Source organism: Xyrauchen texanus, chromosome 31 (assembly GCF_025860055.1).
Source record: "Xyrauchen texanus isolate HMW12.3.18 chromosome 31, RBS_HiC_50CHRs, whole genome shotgun sequence".
Lineage (NCBI taxonomy): Eukaryota > Metazoa > Chordata > Actinopteri > Cypriniformes > Catostomidae > Xyrauchen > Xyrauchen texanus.
The window spans coordinates 6,830,665-6,853,087 of NC_068306.1; the positions used below are offsets into that span (position 1 = coordinate 6,830,665).

The window sequence follows — 22,423 nt, forward strand, 5'->3', positions numbered from 1 at the left end:
CTACTTCCTTCCTTCACATTGTGATGTCACACTGTGGTAGACATTTGCATCCGGCCGCCTCCACAACAACACATCAATGGCGACTTTACCTATCCACTTCTGCAGCCCCGGCCAGTAGTGGTGAGCGGTGAGATGGCGAGATGAGAGAGCGGGTCAGTCAAGAGCAGAGCCAATCAGATCAGTGGAAATTTACGGTCAAGACATAAAGGAGAAGCAGCACCAAAACAGAGCGAGTCAGAATGAGGGTGGAAAATTATGTTTTACAAATATACAGCTGTTTTTTATGCAAAAAATGTTTTACTAATATTATAAGTGAACCTCAAGTACCATATTAAAATACTAAAAAAGGCATGTCATGACCCCTTTAAAACTTTGAGTTGACCCCCAGAGATTTTCATGGTATCCCAACTACCTCACGACATGATAGGCCACACATTCATCTGACTTCATTTCACAAGACTAGCGCTGTTTTTGAATAGATCACGTTTGTACCACGTGGGTAACCACATTCTGAAATGGGGGATTTAGGGGTCAATTTGAAGCCCTATCAGTGTGGAGAAGCAAGTGGATTCAAAATGGCTCTAAAAATTACTCAAGATTACTTAAAAAATAGAAATATATTGTAAGTATATCAGTAAAAATGTGTTTAGTCACATATGGTAAAGCTTTATCTAAGACTATATTATTGGCAGGGTGGATCACTTGCTGACAGCTGAAATATTCTTCTCATCTTCACTTGTGTTTTGCAGCACAAAGAAAGTCGTACACATCTGGGATACATGAGAATGAGTAAATTGTCATTTTTGGGTGAACTATCCCTTTAAACTTGGACTCAAAGTGAATAAAAACAAGGTGGCACCGTTGTTCTGTGCCACCTGGCTGGCTGGCTTAAAATAGCCTCCAGACTTCAGGGTTTTTTCCCCAAAAACCCTAAACATTGAACAAAATTTCCAACTGTAACTCCTCCTAGAGCTTTCAAGCTACATCCACCAAATTTGACTTTTCTAATTGACTTTTCTAATTGATCAGACTTTCGGTTTTCCTGTATATGACCTTCAAAACGGCCAAAATATCAGACTTGCTCTGATGAATCTGTCTGTCCGTCCTTTTCTGTTCGAAACGCTTTGTCAAGCCAGCATCAAAGTTTGTCTGTAATTTGAGGACCTTGTCTGTGAATTTGTTTCTGGCCCTGTCCGATCCGCTCAGCGTCAGCAGCTGAGAATGAGGCGGTTCGTACCCTGAAGGACAGAAGAGAACAGAGAGTGAACCGGCATGCATCGGCATCGAGCTCTATCAGGTGAAGGAAAACACCTCGGACAAATAAACATGGAAATAAAACAAATATCACCTGAGACACGCCTCCTGCAATTTGATTGGCTGATGGCAGCTCAGGGACGGAAGACAAGCATCAGAAATTCAGGATCGGCTTCTACTGAAAACAGATATTCAGAAAGACTTCTAAACACATTAACCCTTAAATGCACAGGTGTTTCGCCAAACATTATTATTACATACTCCGGTCTTTAACGACCCGGGACGTATCTCTATCACAAATGAATCTACAAAATGCCCAGATAGTGTAAAATGGATATGACTTTATATTTACTATATATTCTGATATGTTTTATATTTCAATATCAAAGAGACATTACTACCAAACTGAAATTGTATGAGATGCAACTGGCTGTCAAGCACATACTGAGCAACACATAACACATAAGATACACATTTGTACGTTCTCAGGCACTTATTGTGTCTAAATCGATGCACAACTTACATCATTTGAGAAGTACACCATCATGCTGTTCATGTTACACTTGCTATAGTTTACTTCCACGTTGCTTTTTTGCCAAATAGCCATCAAATGTAAATGAAGTCAATCACTGAAACAGTGAATTAAAATTTGGCTTTTTTTGTTACACTATTCAGAAGAATACTAAAGAGGTGAGGTGCAAGATGTGGAATGAGGTCTTGGGTCACTAGCCCCTATGCATTAAAAGGTCAAAGGGGTAGTTCACCCCAAAATAGTAATTCTCTCATTATTTATTGTCCCTCATAATATCGCAGGTGTGTATGACCGTCTTTCTTCACCAGAACACATTTGAAGAACATTAGAAAAATATCTCAGCTCAGTAGGTCCTTAAAATGCATGAATGGTGATTTCTTAGTCAGCATAACTTCATCAACACGACTCCAATGGTTAAATATTAATATTGAAGTACTGTTCTGCAGCGGCATGTGCATGTGATGTCCTCGCATTGGCGTTTGAAACACGTGAGAACTGACGCATGCGTCACAGCCGGAAGAGCAGCGCTGTTTACAAGTGAGGAGGAGGAACACTGTACAGTAGTTTGGTTAGTTTTTGGTTTAGATCTACATTTATCTGTTTCCTTACTCACAATGATGCGTTTTAGTGCTTATTCTGGATGTCTCAACCTAGTGGAGACAGTGAGATCACATCTTTATCATGACAACGCGAATACGTCACACGAGAGACCGCTTGGACTCCGCCCTCTCGGATGCAATGATTTAGAGTTAAAAAGAACAGGGCCTGGGTACCTCAGTGGTAAAGATGCTGACTATACCCCCTGGAGTTGCATGTTCGAATCCAGGGCGTGCTGAGTGGCTCCAGCCGGGTCTCCTAAGCAACCAATTTGGCCCGGTTGCTAGGGAGGGTCACATGGGTTAACCTCCTCGTGGTCGCTATAATGTGGTTTGTTCTCGGTGGGGTGCGTGGTGAGTTGTGAGTGGACGCCGCGGAGAATAGCGTGAAGCCTCCACACGCGCTATGTCTCCACGGTAACGCACTCAACAAGCCACGTGATAAGATGGATTGATGTCTCAGACGCGGAGGCAACTGAGATTCCTCCTCCACCACATGGATTGAGGTGAGTCACTACACCACCACGACAACTCGGAGCGCATTGGGAATTGGGCTTTCCAAATTGGGGAGCAAAAGGTGAGAACAAAAAAAGCACTTAAATATTGGTCAAAAGCAATCGTGTCGCTTTAGAAGACATTAATTTAACCGCTGGAGTCGTATCGATGACGTTTATGATGACTGTCTGTGATTTCTGCAGCTTCAAAAGAGAAATCATCCATCCACTTGCATTTTAAGGACCAGCTGAGCTGAGATATATTACTATTTATCTTCAAATGTGTGTTGGTGAAGAAAGTCAAACCAAGGATATATTATAAAGACATGCAATACTGTATTTCCACAAAGGTTTATGCATTTCTCTGGTGTATTCAGTACTTAACATTCATTGCAAATGGCAAACAATGTACAGCTGCGTCATAACGAGCGCATATGTTCTAATATATTGTAATAGTCTCCATGGCAGCATGCTCCTAATTAATTAATTAAGCAGCGTGCTGTAGAGGCTCATTACTCAAGAAAAATGATGGTATAGCAGAGGGACTGTGAGGCGAGGGACATCTGCAGAGAAAGAGAGATGAGGGATGATAGACAGCAGAGAGAGAGAATACACTACACTACTGGGAAAACTCCAGCATGACCTCTGACCCTCTCAGGTGTCTCTCATATTCAGTATTCTGTTTCCTTTCAGCTGCATTTTTACAGTTTCACGAGGACATTTTGTAATATATTTATGAGGCCGTTTTCCTCATGACGGCGACTGCTGAACAATTCGTCCTCAATATATTTCAATAAAATGAAAAGGTCTGTGATTTTCAGACACAGCTGTGATGTGACATGAACACACTTCTTCATGAACTACAGTCAGATTGGTGTGTTTGCTGCGGCTGTTATTAAAAACTGATCCAAGCCTGTCATCTGGTGGTGAGATCCAACAACTGCTCAAATGCGGTCAAAAGAATTGCTCAACAACATCCTATCAAAATGGACCCTATTTACTTCTTGATAATGTCGATAGTCTTATTGTACTCTAATGCAGTTTATCTGTGCATGCTAATCTAATCTTTACAAATCAAATAATTTTCACTGCTTTTGACATGACTTTCCTTTTCTGCTGACGTAACCAAGGCTATGGAGGCAGAATAAAATGAAGTCCCATCCTGCATTATTGTCTCTTTTAGGGCTTTCACGATTCATTGTCATATATCTTAAGGTGCATGTGTGCTTCATACACGTTAAGAAGTCATTTGTACATAGTTAACTTCCAATATTTAAATCAAATGTTAAAATAGGGATACATGATTACCTTTTAAGGCTTTAAAAACTAATGAATGACACGCTTTACACAGTGAACGGGACTCTCCTCAACCACCACCAGTGTGCAGCGTCCACCTGGATGATGCGACGGCAGCCATAGTGCGCCAGTACACTCACCAGCTATTGGTGGAGAGGAGAGAGTAGAGTGATACAGCCAGTTAATGGATGGGGATTATTAGGAGGCCGTGATTGAGAAGGGCCAATGGGGGGAATTTGGCCAGGACACTCTTTTTCGAGAACTGTCCAGGATTTTTAATGACCACAGAGAGACAGGACCTCGGTTTAACGTATAATCCGAAGGACGGTGCCTTTTTATAGTATAGGGTCCTGTAAAGGGATTAATGGAAAGGAGGAGGCTAGAACCGGCTTGACAATATAAATAATATTTTAATATAAAACTGAAACAAAAAGACACACAAGGTGTCAGACAGCTGCCCGTAAATCACTGCAGCTTCCAGTCGGCCTTTATCCCTCTCTGAGGCTTGATTAGCCTGATTTGGCCTTCCACACTGTCACATTCCTCCCTTGTTCTCTCAGTCCCACGGCATGACGTACACCCCCCCCCCACCGCTCTTTCCCTGGGGAGGGGCGTACCTTCAGCCCTGTCTGCCGTCAGATCATCCCCGTTTACCTGGATGAGGAAGGGGACAAGGGGAGGGAAACAAAAAGAAAGTGTGGCACCTACACGCCGTAACGGCGAGAAAAAAATGGACGATAGACGGATCGGAGGCAGACCTCCGGCCCCTGGCCCCGGCACGTTTTTGGTGGACGGTAGGGGTCTCCCCCGCCCCTGGCAACGGTAACCGCTCCAGGCAGTTACCGTCCTCCGGCAGATGGCCACGGCTGCTCCGTTGGGGTGGATGGTAGTGGCGAGAACTCCACTATGGCGCATCCCTCCTCGTTCCCGGAATTCGGCACCAGTGTAAAGGGATTAATAAAGGGAAAGGAGGAGGCGAGAACCGGCTTGAGAATATAAATAATATTTTAATAGACAAACACACATGGTGTCAGACAGCTGTCTGTAAATTTCTCTCTGTCACACTGCAGCTTCCAGTCAGCCTTTATCCCTCTCTGAGGCTTGATTAGCCTGATTAGGGGCCGGGTGTGCAGAATCACGACCCGGCCCGCCCTGCCACATGCCCCCATCACTATACTAAGGCATTAGGACCCACACAGACTGCAGGGTGAGCACTCCCTGCTGGACTCCCTAATACCTCTTCCAGCAACAACCTTAGTTTTCCCAGGAGGTCTCCCATCCTTTATCAACTATTATTCAATACCAGTAGAGTTTCAAGCTGTAGTAGACTTATTCATGTCCAGTTTCACACACAGCAGCTGGAGACCATGCAACACAGTAGGCTGGAGTTTATAAGCCAGTGTGTGTGTGTGTGGACGGGCCCAGAGCGAGCACTGATCTCTGCCTGTTTGATCAGAGATGAGGTAAGATGCGACAGAACCGCTTTAGACACCCGCATCCTGCGGAAATCACCACACGACTCGTCCAGAACACCCAAGAGAGATTGATGATGTCTACAAATACAATTTCAGCCCAGAATGTTATATTTTGCATAATGAAAAATGACCATTATGATATATTATTAAGATAGTAATATGATTATTATCATATATTTAAATTGTAATGTACATTTATAAGTTTACAACATACATGATATTATTATTTGGATTAAAATGAATTTATGCTGATTTAAAAAAATAACATCGTGTTGAAAAATTTGAGTTTGGTTGGAAATGTTCTTTGGGACATTCTCAAATCATGCTGATAACATGATCATCAGGTTTTGTTCATGCCAGCTTGAGTGCATAATGCTGTCATTAAAGCAAAAAAGGGATTTATTACAGTCGTTTTAGGGTTTGTTAACATCACGTCATATAACTTGAGACGGAAAAGGTTAGCAAGTGATTTTATCACACTAAAATCATGTTTACACACATATTGTTTGTGTCTTGTGGCTCTACTTTTGAAACAGTGAGTATTTTAATGTTTACGAATTGGCCCCCATTGACTTCCATTTTAAGTGCCTCACTGTAACACAGATTTTTTGCTTTTTTAAAGCAGTCCAGATTCATTTTTACAGTATTCAATATTATGCCATAAATGCTCTAGATTGAGCTTCACTTGTATTTTACCCAGAATATTCCTTTAATGTTCATTTTTCAATTAAACCTTTCACTCAAATTGTTAAACTGATACTATAATTTGTAATGAATAAAAAATAATTAAATGAGAAAAATACAAACTACGGATTTGTTTTGGATTCGGGTTTGTAACTAATGAAAAAAATATATATTAAAATTATTTGTTTATGTTATAATTTGGAGATAACTCACTTTGTGTACACTAGGACTGACGCGAAGCGAGCGTTTCGTGCGGCGCGATTACATAAAAAGTCAACGCAAAGATGTGAAGACGTGAATTCGCTTCATTCACGTATTCATCCGCATGACGCGTTGTCGCGAAAGCCTATTAGAATTTAGATTGTCCGGATGTGACGTAGTAGCAGAAGAAATCTGGAAAATGAATGAAAAATTGTAGCGGTGTGTGGTCACCCGAAATTGTATGACACATACAATACATACTCATACATGTTCAGAGACTTGACAAATAAAGACAGCGCTTGGGGAAAGTGAGCGAGGAAGTTGGACTACCTGTTAATTTCTGAAAATATCCGCGTCTACTTGATTCCAACTATTGGTTGTACTTTACTATGAACCAAGTCGTAGAAGCCCCTCCCCCTTTCCTTTTCCGGAAGAGAAGCGGGAATACTCGCGCGAACGCCAGTTTAAACACTTATAATCCAACGGTTAAAAATGAAAAATGTATTTCAAATGATATATATATATATATAATTTATTTTACTTTATTATAGTATAGTTATTATAGTATTATGTACTATATTACTACAAAATAATATTATAAAAAATAATTTTTAATTACTCCCTAGGTTAACAGTTCAGATTCAATTCGATTCAGTAACTGGTTGCTTTTATAATTTAGGCTGATTCTAAACAACACCTAATGAAAATACAGGAGCAAGTGGCAATTTAGAGATTTAATTTTAAGTTTATGATGCTGTGTAAATGCAGCCGATTCTCTCTTAATTGAACTGATATACATTTGGAGTGCTAATTCCTTTTCTTGGCCTAGAACATTTTTTGATAAAACTTCTAACTTTATTTTAATGCAATACCATAAATTAAAATAATGTATGGTATTGCACCGGTGCACCATGGGGACACATAAAACACAACTCCAGGATGTCCAAAACCTGCAAGCGGCACGCAAGTGTTCATTTAAAAACATTACAACACACTTCTGTATCTTTTACTATGCATACAATCTGAATCAAAACAACAAACACATTTCAGTCAAACAAGAGACAGGAATTCAATTACAACATATCTATGCTGGATGTTACAAAATAAAATCAAGAAAACAGGTCTTTGGTGATCATAATCAAATCATAATCAGTGTTGTGTTAAAAGAGAAAGGACATGAATTTTGCAAACTTCAATCCCAGGTTGGAGTCAGCAGGTGGATGCATCGCTTCATGACGTCTTTCGCAATCTGGCTATGAAGAGGAAGTTCCTCTTTCACGTCAGGACCTTCCCTATCCTCCTCAGAAGTGGACGCTGGTCGAGGGACAGCTGAGGGCAGGAGAGGATATGATGTCACAATGCTAGTCTCAGGAATTCAAATTGCTCAAACATGGCAAGAATCTAAAGTTCCAAACTGACCGGCAGATATAATGAAATAAATATGTACTTCGTATGTGCCTTGCGCTACAAAGTGAAATAGCACTCGGCTCACTGTCATCTGCTACAAACCGAGCGTGCGATTCTTATGATGGTGTTTTCAGTGTGAGCCAAGGAGGTGTAAAACGTATGAGCAGCTGACGTCAACAAAGCACCGGCTCCATAAATTCACAAGCACTCACATTTGAAGTGTGCAGCACATGCACACTATAGTTATCTCATTAACTATCTATTAACTATTAGTTAATTAGTATTATCATTAACTATTAGTTATCTCATTAGCCTTTGTGGTTTAAGGATTATAATAATGCTTATGCAGTGACAAACGTATGTCAGATGGCTCTGGATTTTGCTATTGGAAAGGGGGATAGAGGGGGGGCAGGTAGAGAGAGAGAGAGAGGGAGGGGGATAGAGAGGGAGAGAGAGAGAGAGCGACAGGGGGTAGAGAGGGAGAGAGAGAGAGACAGGGGGATAGAGAGGGAGAAAGAGAGAGACAGGGGATAGAGGGAGGGGGTAGAGAGGGAGAGAGACAGGGGGGTAGAGAGGGAGAGAGAGAGAGACAGGGGGATAGAGAGAGACAGAGGGATAGAGAGGGAGAGAGAGGGGGGATAGAGAGAGAGAGAGGGGATAGAGAGAGAGACAGGGGATAGAGAGAGAGAGACAGGGGATAGAGGGGGTAGAGAGAGAGACAGGGGATAGAGAGAGAGACAGGGGATAGAGAGAGAGAGGGGGGTAGAGAGAGAGACAGGGGTAGAGAGAGAGAGGGGGATAGAGAGGAGAGACAGGGGGATAGAGAGAGAGGGGGTAGAGAGAGAGACAGGGGGATAGAGAGGAAGAGAGGGGGGTAGAGAGAGAGACAGGGGGATAGAGAGAGAGAGAGAGAGAGAGGGGATAGAGAGAGAGAGAGGGGGGTAAAGAGAGAGACAGAGGGAGAGAGAGAGGGGGTAGAGAGAGAGACAGGGGATAGAGAGGAAGAGAGAGGGGGTAGAGAGAGAGAGAGGGAGGGAGAGAGAGAGCGAGAGGGGGGGTAGAGAGAGAGACAGGGGGATAGAGAGGGGGGGATAGAGAGAGAGACAGGGGGATAGAGAGGGAGATAAATGTATAAATATCTTATATGCTGCTTCTCAGGTGAATTTATCTTTTTTTTTTAAAGATTTTTTGATATTTTTAAATATTTCTGTTATTAATATTATATTCAATATTCTCAGATAACAATTTTTTCTTCTGCAGTATAGTGGCTACATTATAGTGACTCGTTTTACTGTGGATATAGATACTTGTCTACCTGTTTCCTCCAGCATCTTCATAAGGTCCTTTGCTGTTGTTCTGGGATTGATTTGCACTTCTCACATCAAGCTACGTTCATCTCTAGAAGACAGAATGCTTCTCCTTCCTGAGCGGTATGATGGCTGCGTATCATGGTGTATACTTGTGTACTATTGTGTGTACAGATGAACGTGGCACCTTCAGGCATTTGGAAACTGCTCCCAAGGATGAACAGACTTGTGGAGGTCCACAATTGTTTTTCTGAAGTCTTTGCTGATTTCTTTTGATTTTCCCATGATGCCAAGCAAAGAGGCACTGAGTTTGAAGGTAGACCTTAAAATACATCCACAGGTACACCACCTATCAGAAGATAATTGCCTGGGCATAAGGCTTGGCATAATTTTCTGGAATTGTCCAAGCTGCTTAAAGCCACGGTTTCAAACGTGAAACAGTCGTGTCATGCACAAAGCAGATATCCTAAACGAATTGCCAAAACTATAGTTTGCTAATATGAAATCTGAGGAGTGGTTAAAATTGAGTTTTAATGACTTCAACCTCAGTGTATGTAAACTTCTGACTATGCACACAATTTCGCCATTTCAACTCTATTTCCTGATTTCATTTAATTAAAACAGTAAAAAGCCAGATAGAGACACACTCAAAAAAACTGGGCTCATAAAACACATTACACCAAATAATCACTACACAGAAGAACAGGCACCCTTCATGATTATAAAGTGACATCAAAATTACAGTGTTGTATGAGATGGAGCCATACAGCATGTTCCTTCCGCGCGTCTCTATGACGTCATTGCGCGACGCCCGTTTGTTTATCAGCCGCGAGATAAACTTGCAGCGAAATCTCACTGTGTTTAAATGAAACATTCTGCAGGAGTTTCGATGAATTAACGCACATATTCGCGTCATATTAATCGATTCTGATTAGTTTCGTCCCCATCTACGCCTCTGATCAGCGGTTATACCATATTGCATTGGTTTCCGCGTGTTTTGTGCCATATTGGAGTTGAATCCAGATTACACGTCCAAAACTGCTGACAGGTAAGAGCTTTTTATAGCTTCAAGCTATTTATTTAGTTGGTATATTGTAGTTGTTGTTAGTATTATTGATTAATGAGTTGCTTGTAGTAGAGTTGCAGGTGCAAACTAATCAGATGTTCAACGAATCAATCAATAATAGTTACATGATCTATACATTGAGTGCAGAGTATATTATAATCATATGTAATGCTAATGTACAATCAAACTGTATAGTTATATAGTAGTTATATGTGACTATAGTACATATTTAACTACATATTTTAGCCTATTTTCCTATAATACACGGCGTACACAAAATAGTCACACTCGAGACCTTCAGGACAAAAATGTCCCCATTGAAACCCATTAAAACTGCAATATTTGTTCCCAGTGCCATTAAAGCATAAAATCATGAATTATATGATATTATACACTAATTCCGGAGCCCTGGCTTCAAAATTTAAGTTTTAATATTTTCCACCAGATGGCGCCATTTTTCTCATGTTTAGCCTGTGGAGCAAATACAAGCTTTTCCCCTATTTACTGTATTATAGAGACCTGCAGGACCATTGAAGAAATGATGCAGCTAAAATTGTGTGGGTGTGTTGGTATGGATGTCAGAGAGAGAGTGTGTGTGTATGTGTGTGTATAAAAACAACAGTGGCATTATATAAACAAACGGGCATTTAAAGGATTAAAAGCCTGAAATTGAATGAATATTTGGTAGTTATGATCAGGACTGATGTTGGTTAAAAAGTCAGTGAAAGTTGAAAATAATATTAATATATAATATTTTTATGCCAGTTTTTTGATGCAGATAATTTGGTCCTCCAAGGTCCCGAGTGTGAGTTTTGTTTTTAATCTGACACATCACAAAAAATAATAATGCATCAAAATAAATGTTGTTGCTAATCATTGACATGATTAGATTTCACCCTTAGCATTAAGTATATGAAAATATTTAATTAGTTATGATCAGGACTGATGTTGGTTTAAAAAGTAAATAATTGAAAGTGGAAAATAATATTAATATATATATATAATATTAAATGGCAGTTCTTTCCATTTAGACATTTCTTTCCTCTAAGGATCTCTGAGTAGCTTTTATAAATTGAAGCAAAAGGGTTAAATTACTAAAACAAAAACAAAAAATTACTTATACTTTTTGTTAATAATTACTCAATTCAAATGTATGCACTTTTATTATAAAATTGAAAAGCGTAATTTCTTTTGTATTCATTTATATATTTAATGTATTTAATGTTGTGCTATGTTATATGTATATGGGTAGCTGAAAAATAACTTTGATATTGCCAATTTCAACATCCAAAATGTTTTAAAATTAGTGTATATTAGTGTGTAAGATTGCTGTGATTTCTCCTATACATGTTTTTGACCTTTTTGACCACTCATAGTTCATTTTAAATAGCCATGTGGTGTGAAAATTATGTTTTTATAAGAATAAATATTCCATGTAGTCTCAAATAATATGAGGTCATAAAAACCTTCTATATAATAACTATCCAAGAGCAGTTGATATGAGGTGTGTGATGTCACAATACTATTGTCACTCTACCTTTATTCATACCAGCTGCACATACACTTTGTATTCTAGACCAGACGTTCTAATTAATACATGCCATACTCTGTGTTTAAAGGTTTTGCCTTCTTTTTAACCTGTTTTTTTTTATTATTATTTTAAGGGAGTTTTTGGAGAGAGTGCGTCCATCATGTCGTCTTTCTCGGAGTCTGCTCTGGAGAAGAAACTGTCTGAGCTGAGTAACTCGCAGCAGAGCGTTCAGACTCTCTCTCTGTGGATCATACACCACCGCAAACATTCAGCGCTCATAGTGCGAGTCTGGCACAGAGAACTGAAGAAGGGTGAGTGAGAGACTTACTCTTCTGTTGCTGTCACTCATGAGTTCACAGCTACAGCTTTCAGGGAACACACAGATCTGTTGGATCAGTTGAGGATTGTGAGACCTGTTTGATTGGCACCAGATCAGTCATATTTTGCTTGTCCCAAATTAATTAATGGTTAATGAGTCCCTTACAAATAAGTACTTGCATCTCACTGTATTAAAAGGGATTGTTTAAGTGAGTAAAGACACTGACTATCACCTCTGGAGTCGTGAGTTTGAATCCAGGGTGTGCTGAGTGATTCTAGCCAGGTCTCCTAAGCAACCAAATTGGCCCGGTTGCTAGGGAGAGTAGAGTCACATGGGGTAACCTACTCGTGGTCGCTGTAATGTGGTTCTCTCTCTCAGTGGGGCACGTGGTGTGTTGTGCGTGGATGCCGTTGAAAATTGCGTGAAGCCTCCTCACGCACTAGGTCTTTGCAGTAACGCGCCCAACAAGCCACGTGATAAGATGCGCAAATCGACGGTCTCTGATGCGGAGGCAACTGAGCCTTCGCGGTATGGGGTTAAGATCCATAACACTCTTTTCCAATTATCTGTTGTCCAATGTCTGTTTCTTTGCCCACTCGAAACTTTTCTGTTTCAAAAGTGTCTTTGCAGTTCTTCCCATAAGGCCTCCTGAGTCTTCTCTTTACTGTTGTACATGAAACTGGTGTTGAGCGGGTAGAATTCAATGAAGCTGTCAGCGGAGGACATGTGAGGCGTCTATTTCTCAAACTAGAGACTCTGATGTACTTATCCTCTTGTTTAGTTGCACATCTGGTCTTCCACATCTCTTTCTGTCCTTGTTAGAGACAGTTGTGCTTTATCTTTGAAGACTGTAGTGACACCTTTCTATGAAATCTTCAGTTTTTTGGCAATTTCCAAGTATTGTATAACCTTCATTCCTTCAAACAGTGAAAACAATGATTGATTGACGAGTTTCTAGAGAAAGAGTTTTTTCCTTTCATTTTTGACCTAATATTGACCTTAACACATGCCAGTCTATTGTATACTGTGGCAACTCAAAAACAAACACAAAGACAACGTTCAGCTTCATTTAATTAACCAAATTTCAGCAGTGTTTGATATAATGGCAAGTGATTTTCTAGTACCGATTATCAATTTAGCATGATTACTCAAGGATAAGGTGATGGAGTGACGCTGCTGTCTAGATTTGATCAAAAAAATGACTTTTATCAAATAGTGCTGGTGCTGTTTTTCACATTAGTAATGTCCTGACTATACTTTGTGATTAGTTGAACGCCACTTTAGTGAATTCAAGTTTAAATTTCTTTCCGAAACCGCAAAATCTGAACATTATTCCGAACTTGTGGCCGCCAGTGTATATCGATATCGTGATTTAAAACATTTTCATATTGTAATATAAGATATTGGTCATATCGCCCACCACGGCTGCCAAGCTCCAAAATGGATAAAAAGAAGTACCATAAAAGTTCACCAAATGTGTTAAATTAAATCTTCAGGGGCCGGTTGCATAAACATAGCCATTAACTTAAGACTGCATCTAACACTTAGTTTGACTAGCTAAAGACGCCATAGAAAGCCTGTTGCATAAAACAAGCTCACAGTTGTCTTTAGTAAGACAGTCTAATTTGCATTGCATTGTGGGAAAAATAAGACACTGAACAGCTTAAAAAAAATGGCCGACAGTGGACGCTCAATACATTTTTTATTCGCTGAGAATATTTGCTTATTGGAGGACTACAGTGCTTCAAAATCTATTTTAATGAACACATTTAGTGATTTCACCCAAATTATTAAAAACACAACATTTGTTACCAATTTTGAAGTCAAAGTCTTCAACCAAGTCTCAACTCAAGCCCCTTCCAGCCCCCACTGGCTCAGCTGACAGTTACTTTCAATGGCAAAATGGAAAGTAAACAAAAGTTAGCCTGAGGTGTGCTGTCTTACATTTTGGTCTTTAATTAGACTCATCCAAGTTTTTATGCAACTGACTGAAAACATTAAGACCAACATTTTAGACAAATAGTAAGACTAGTCTAAAACAGTTTTATGCAACCGGCCCCTGAAGTTATGTAATAGCTTTGTGTGAGGAACATACCAAAATTGAAGTTGTTGTTCACTGATGCATGAGACACTTGAGTCACATGACACGTGAGAATCAATAGTGCTCGCTTGTTAACGAATAGCGCCTTCAATTTCAGTCTGTTCCTCGCACAAAGCCATTGTATGACGTCAAAAGACTGAATATGGTGCACGAGTCGGACGGAATACTTGTATTGTGCTTTTGTTTTTCGTTGTAATCTCTTTCGTTGGATGGAAAAGAGCAGCGTGAACATTCTGCTAAACCTCTCTTTGTTTGCCAGAGAGGAAGTCTCTGTGTATGTGTATGGATGTGTGTCAGTGATGACCGAATTGTCATGTTGTGGTGACTATTTATTATAAATGATTACAATTTCTCATTCACTGTGTGTTTTGTTTTACAGCTAAAAGCAGCAGGAAGTTGACGTTCCTGTATCTGGCTAACGATGTCATTCAGAATAGTAAGAAAAAGGGTCCCGAGTTCACGAAAGACTTTGAAAGTGTCTTGGTTGATGCCTGTTCGCATGTCGCAAGGTGAACTCCCCTTCAACGATTCATGTGTTTTTTAAAAACGTAATTGTCCGGTGTTACCTTTATTCTCGTTGTGTGTCAGAGATGGGGATGACGGCTGTAAGAAGCACATGGAGAGATTGTTGAATATCTGGCAGGAGCGTAGTCTCTATCGCGCGGACTTCATCCAGCAGCTCAAACTGGCCATCGAGGACTCCGACAGCCCCAAACACAAGTCTGGAGGTCAGCACCAGAGGCCACATATAACGTCAGCTGCCACTGGTATTTATTTCCTTATTGTCTACATGTTTAATTGGGTTCCTGAGAGTCTGCAATTGTGAATGTCAATAGCCTTGAATTTTCACTTGGCAGATGACAGGAAAAACCTGAAGAGAAGCTATCAGAAGGTGCAGGAGGAAGAGGAGGAGGAAGACGATGATTACAGAGGTCACTACTCCCCTCGTGAGACCGATGCAGCAGCTCCTCAACTGGTACGAATGCTTTTAAAGGTTCAGCCATAGTTCACTAAATCATTTACATTTTGTCATCATTTACTCGCCCGTATATTGAGATGTTAGGCTTAGTGTTAGTCTCGTTCAGCAGTCGCACTCATTGGAGGGCAAATAGATGCAATGAATGTTTTCATGACTTCACAGACAGAGGATCTGGTGAAAGCGCTGCAGGATCTGGAGAATGCGGCGTCCGGCGATGCTGCGGTGAGACAGAAGATTGCCTCTCTTCCACAGGAGGTGCAGGACGTTTCTCTTCTAGAAAAGATCACAGGTGAGTCCCGGCAGGAGACCGGAGTCTGAGGTTTCACAGGAAGAACATTCTTGATCCGAAGCGCTTTTACGAATGGTTTGATCAGATGGTTATTTTCTTTTAAAGTGTCAAAAACGTTTCTTTAGCTAAAGGAATGATTGACAGGTGAGTAGGCGGTACTTCACTGTTGTCCAGGACGCATTAGTGAAATCGAGACAATAATATACAGTGAGGAAAATAAGTATTTGAACACCCTGCTATTTTGCAAGTTCTCCCACTTGGAAATCATGGAGGGGTCTGAAATTGTCATCGTAGGTGCATGTCCACTGTGAGAGACATAATCTAAAAAAAAAAAATCCAGAAATCACAATGTATGATTTTTTAACTATTTATTTGTATGATACAGCTGCAAATAAGTATTTGAACACCTGTCTATCAGCTAGAATTCTGACCCTCAAAGACCTGTTAGTCTGCCTTTAAAATGTCCACCTCCACTCCATTTATTATCCTAAATTAGATGCACCTGTTTGAGGTCGATTAGCTGCATAAAGACACCTGTCCACCCCATACAATCAGTAAGAATCCAACTACTAACATGGCCAAGACCAAAGAGCTGTCCAAAGACACTAGAGACAAAATTGTACACCTCCACAAGGCTGGAAAGGGCTACGGGAAAATTGCCAAGCAGCTTGGTGAAAAAAGGTCCACTGTTGGAGCAATCATTAGAAAATGGAAGAAGCTAAACATGACTGTCAATCTCCCTCGGACTGGGGCTCCATGCAAGATCTCACCTCGTGGGGTCTCAATGATCCTAAGAAAGGTGAGAAATCAGCCCAGAACTACACGGGAGGAGCTGGTCAATGACCTGAAAAGAGCTGGGACCACCGTTTCCAAGGTTACTGTTGGTAATACACTAAGACGTCATGGTTTGAAATCATGCATGGCACAGAAGGTTCCCCTGCTTAAACCAGCACATGTCAAGGCCCGTCTTAAGTTTGCCAATGACCATTTGGATGATCCAGAGGAGTCATGGGAGAAAGTCATGTGGTCAGATGAGACTTTTTGGTCATAATTCCACTAACCGTGTTTGGAGGAAGAAGAATGATGAGTACCATCCCAAGAACACCATCCCTACTGTGAAGCATGGGGGTGGTAGCATCATGCTTTGGGGGTGTTTTTCTGCACATGGGACAGGGCGACTGCACTGTATTAAGGAGAGGATGACCGGGGCCATGTATTGCGAGATTTTGGGGAACAACCTCCTTCCCTCAGTTAGAGCATTGAAGATGGGTCGAGGGTGGGTCTTCCAACATGACAATGACCCGAAGCACACAGCCAGGATAACCAAGGAGTGGCTCTGTAAGAAGCATATCAAGGTTCTGGCGTGGCCTAGCCAGTCTCAGACCTAAACCCAATAGAGAATCTTTGGAGGGAGCTCAAACTCAGTGTTTCTCAGCGACAGCCCAGAAACCTGACTGATCTAGAGAAGATCTGTGTGGAGGAGTGGGCCAAAATCCCTCCTGCAGTGTGTGCAAACCTGGTGAAAAACTACAGGAAGCGTTTGACCTCTGTAATTGCAAACAAAGGCTACTGTACCAAATATTAACATTGATTTTCTCAGGTGTTCAAATACTTATTTGCAGCTGTATCATACAAATAGATAGTTAAAAAATCATACATTGTGATTTCTGGATTTTTTTTTTAGATTATGTCTCTCACAGTGGACATGCACCTACGATGACAATTTCAGACCCCTCCATGATTTCTAAGTGGGAGAACTTGCAAAATAGCAGGGTGTTCAAATACTTATTTTCCTCACTGTATATTGTCACGTTTATTGTTTACAAGCATAATTTGTACTATTTATAAGTATTTACTTAGTATATGTAGAACACGTGCTAAAACGGTACTGTCTCTTTAAGGATAGTGGCGTTTCAGGGTTCTGGTTGAGCGCATGTTAAAGACAGTGGAGCTGCATGTCTTCTTTAGCGCATCTGTGCTATGTGGGAATACATTTACATTTATGCATTTGGCAGATGCTTTTATCCAAAGCTTATTACAGGGACAATCCCCCCGGAGCAACCTGGAGTTAAGTGCCTTGCTCAAGGACACAATGGTGGTGGCTGTGGGGATCGAACCAGCGACCTTCTGATTACCAGATTACCAGTTATGTGCTTAGACCACTACATTAGTCAAATAACAAATAAAAGTTTCATTGTAGTCATGCACAGCATGGATGAGGTAAAGCCATTCGAGCCCTCTCTCATTAATATGCGCTCATTTCCAGAATGCCGGTTTTCTTAAAGAGACAGTATGGATATTTTTAGCACGTGTTCTACAAATCAATGTCAATAGTATAAATTATGAATTAAACAATAAAAGTGTAACAAAATATTATATATGCAATATAACATTATATTTATTGATGGAATACACGGATTTGCACATTTAAAAAAAAAAAAAAAAAGCTAAAATGTGACCAAAATGATAAAACGCAAATATAATATAATTTGTAAAAATGTATCTTTTTTTTAAATGTACCTAGTTAGAAGGTTCCCTGTATAATTAAAAGCATTATCCAGGAGATTTCTTTCATATGTAAGCAAAATGGTCATTATAGCTGAAATTAGAGGTTGGCCGATGGTGGATTTTGCTGATACCGATAACTAAGGTGGTGAATAAAGACAGATAACTGATTAATTGTCCGATAGTTGTTTTAAATGTATTTATAGAACGATCAAATAAAGTCTTAGTCTTTCATTACTATGACTCAGAGGCCACAAGATTCATAAAAATCCCAAAACTGTTCATATGCAACCAGTATCCTGATAATAACCAGATAAATAAAGATTTTCTGCTACATTTTAAACTGTAAACAATCCCAAAATTGGTAAGTATTTATTTACCAAATTAAGCTTTTTATAGCCATTATATTCATCAGATAAAGAGTTTTGTATATTCTGTATGTACACATCATATTTAAATGTATATGCAATATGCATATAAGATATTTTACTGATGGAATTTGGCATATTTAAGCTGAAATGGGAAAATGATGAAAAACGAATGATCATGTACCAAGTTAGAGCGTCCCCTCCTTATAGAAATGTAAATGCATTCGTTTTCTTACAGTACTGTCCTACATTTGCATACTATATAATTACAACAACTAGAAGAACTAGTAAATACTAGGTACTAAACCTAACCTCAACTAACCTTGCTCTAGTAATGTCTTGGGTAAGTAGAAGGGCCTAGTAAGCATGTCCCCTGTATAATTACCAGCATTAGCAGAGAAAGCTGCATTCATTTGTAAGCAAAATGGTCATTATAACCGAAATAAACCTAATTTCAGTACACAAAATGGACATTGCCAATTAAATATAACCAAAGGATTACCAAGCCCTATGCCTCATTTGATTATGGATGGAGACTCACTAGATGGTTTCATTAGACAGCCCAAAGGTTCAATGTTCAAACTCTTGTTTTTGGTTCCTAAGAGTAGTTTGACGCAGCTTGTGACCTGTCTAACAGGACGTGCATCTCTATGTCCTGCTTTCTGCAGATAAAGAGGCCGCTGATAAACTTTCGAAGACAGTGGACGAGGCGTGTCTGCTGCTGGCGGAGTATAACGGACGTCTAGCGGCCGAATTAGAGGACCGAAGGCAGCTGGCCCGCATGCTCACAGAATACATTCAAAGCCAGAGAGAGGCGCTCAACGAGAGGGAGAAGAAACTGGAGGTACAAGAGTCATCAATGCTTCTAAAGTATAGTTCACAGACTGTCGTCACTTACTCACCCTCGTGTCAGTCCAAATCCCTATGACTTTCTTTTTTGTTTAGCTTTTTGGTAGGATGTCTGAGCTGCTCTTTTCTATACAATGAAAGTGGATCCAACTCTATCACTTTTACGTCTTCTGAAGCAATACAATAGTGTTGTGTGTCAAATTAACACGTTTTTTTACAAAGTCGTCAGCTTTTAAATCGTAGCGTATGGCTTCAGAAGACTTGGAATATAGCGCACAGGTCACATGTACTTCTTTTATATGTTTAAAGTGCTTTTATGTTCATTTTGGTGCTTGAAAGCTCCTGGTCACTGTATGCTTCTAAATTATGGAAATCAGCAGCTCGGACATTCTTCAAAGCTCATTTTGTGTTCCATAGACAAATGTCTTGGAACAACTCAAATGATGACAGAATTTTCATCTTTTTAGTGAACTATTTGCATTACTAAACTATTATTGAATGCCTTGGAAGGCTTTATCTAGCAGCCATATCACACTGTTCATAACCATATCAAGACCGGTTCCCCACTGAAGCTAAGCAGGGTTGAGCCTGGTCAGTACCTGGATGGGAGACCTCCTGGGAAAACTAAGGGTGCTGCTGGATTAGGTATTAGGGAGGATGGCAGGGGTGCTCACCCTGCAGTCTGTGTGGGTCCTAATGCCCTAGTATGGTGATGGGGACACTATCTTCTAAGAAGGCACCGTCCTTTGGAGGAGACGTTAAGCTGTTGACTCTCAGTAGTCATTAAAAATCCCAGGGCACTTCTCGTAATGAGTAGGGGTGTAACTCTGGTGTCCTGGCCAAATCCCCCCCATTGGCCCTTCTCAATCATGGCCTCCTAATAATCCCCATCCATTAACTGGCTGTATCACTCTACTCTCTCCTCTCCACCAACAGCTGGTGAGTGTACTGGCGCACTATGGCTCCCTCATCCAGGTGGACGCTGCGCACTGGTGGTGGTTGAGGAGAGTCCCGTTCACTGTGTAAAGCGCTTTGAGTGTTGTGTCAGAAAAGCTCTATATATAAATGTAACGTTCATTAACTAATCAATTCATCTAATATCTGTTGTCATTGCAGGAATACAAGACGAAACTTGCTCGCGTCACACAAGTGCGGAAGGAACTCAAGTCGCACATCCAAAGTCTTCCGGATCTTTCTCTACTACCGAATGTTACCGGTGGTCTCGCCCCACTGCCGTCCGCTGGAGATCTCTTTTCTACTGACTGAGTGTCTCGGCCCTTAAATCTGACCCCTCCACCTCTAAACCTGCCCCTCTAAAGACTCAAAAGTCCCTCTTAGATCAGAAAGGCTCCAAAAACCACGAAAGGAGCAAGAGATGAAGCAACTGGACGACGATTCAAGCACACCAGCTCCGCTCTCGCCCGCATTTGTGCATTTTCTTTTGGTTTTATGGCAGCCAATGAAATGTCAATGCGATAAAACTCATCGGTCTGTCATTAAATCTGATTCAAAGTTTGGCAGTTTTCCTTTGAGTGACTTTGCTGTGAAAACGCAATACCCTTTGTTTTGTGTTACATCAGACGGATTTTAGTTGTTCTGCTTTAAAAGACAGGTTTTGCATATTATGTGGTTTTGGAAGAGATGGAAAATGGGATTAAAATTTTTAAATGACTCCGCTTCAGACTGAGTTCATGATATCAAGAGAATTGAGACGTGTGCAAAACATGTTACCACCATCAGACACCATCAGAGTGTTATATTTCCATTTCAAATATGTTCTCTGGGTTTTATAGCTAATATAACAGATGTAAAAAAAACTATAAATATATGTGGCCCAAACTCTGTGGTTGAATCGGTTCAAATGAACATTTCTAATGTTCCCCTCATATATTTGATCACAAGAGAGACAAAACGGTTCCATTAAATTGTCTTTATTCATGGTGCTCAGTGGTTACTACCATGTTAAATAGTTCAGATAAAGCACATCATACTCCTAACCAGAAATTAGACCATGTATACAGTAAAGGTGATAAATATAAACTGCCTAATTCAGTCCAGAGACGATGGAGAATGTGTTTTGTCTTGGAGCGCTCCGTGACTGGATCTCTTTGCTTCTTTAGCAGCATAAAGAATAAACTCATTTTCTTGGTGATTTAATTAATTTGCTAATTGTTTATTGCATTATGAATGAACAGGTGTCGGTGAGGTCAGACAAGAGTTGTAGGTCTGGTCAAAGTACAGAATATGGACTGACAACGTGCCGCTGTGAATAGATGTACACAAATGAAAACAAAATGGCCCCAAAAGCAATTTAACCCTTTTATTTTATTTTTTTTTAGATCATTTTGGCTGTGTTAATGCCAATGGCATAAATGTGGCCAAAGGTGTCCTATTTAACGGACATCTGATAATTCAGCAGTGTACTACAAACATCTAGTACACACTGTATGGTATACCTTCGGGACAACAATATCCCCATTGAAACCCATTAAAACTGCAATATTTGATCCCAGTGCCATTAAAGTATAAAATCATGAATTATATTATATGTTTTCATCCCGGTGTCACAATTTACATTTGTAATATTTTCCACCAGATGGCGCCATTTTTCTCATGTTTAGCCTGTGGAGCAAATACAAGCTTTTCCCCTATTTACTGTATTATAGAGACCTGCAGGACCATTGAAGAAATGATGCAGATAAAATTGTGTGTGTGTGTGTTGTGTATGTGATGTCAGAGAGAGAGAGAGAAAGCAGTGTGTGTGTGTGTAGAGAGAGAGATGTAGTGTGAATGTGTGTGTGTGTGTGTGAGAGAGAGAGAGAGAGAGTGTGTGTGTGAAAGTGTGAAATAATATTAATATATAATATTTTTATGGCAGTATTTGTATGTGGACATTTTTGTCCTCTAAGGTCCCGAGTGTGAGTTTTGCTTTTTAATCTGACACGTCACAAAAAATAAATAATGCATCAAAATTAATGTTGTTGCTAATCATTGACATCCCAGACTGTGAAGATCGGAATTTCCCCCTTAGCATTTAGTATATGGAAAATAATATATATAATTTTGAATAAGCAAACTGGCATTTAATTAGTTAAAATGAAATGAATATTTGGTAGTTATAATCAGGACTCATTAAAAGTGGAAAATAATATTCATATATCACATTTTTG

At 40.1% G+C, this 22,423-nt stretch overlaps 1 protein-coding gene across 1 annotated transcript; it reads left to right on the forward strand.

Annotated features, from left to right (window-relative positions):
* Positions 1 to 10,054: 10,054 nt before the first annotated feature.
* Positions 10,055 to 21,273, forward strand: LOC127625289 (regulation of nuclear pre-mRNA domain-containing protein 1B-like). The gene is made up of 8 exons (XM_052100486.1): positions 10,055 to 10,294; positions 11,977 to 12,154; positions 14,643 to 14,772; positions 14,852 to 15,030; positions 15,121 to 15,239; positions 15,405 to 15,531; positions 19,073 to 19,248; positions 20,370 to 21,273. Exons 2-8 carry the CDS (start codon positions 12,004 to 12,006, stop codon positions 20,517 to 20,519), a joined length of 1,032 nt encoding a protein of 343 aa, XP_051956446.1. The 5' UTR covers positions 10,055 to 10,294; positions 11,977 to 12,003; the 3' UTR covers positions 20,520 to 21,273.
* Positions 21,274 to 22,423: the final 1,150 nt, after the last annotated feature.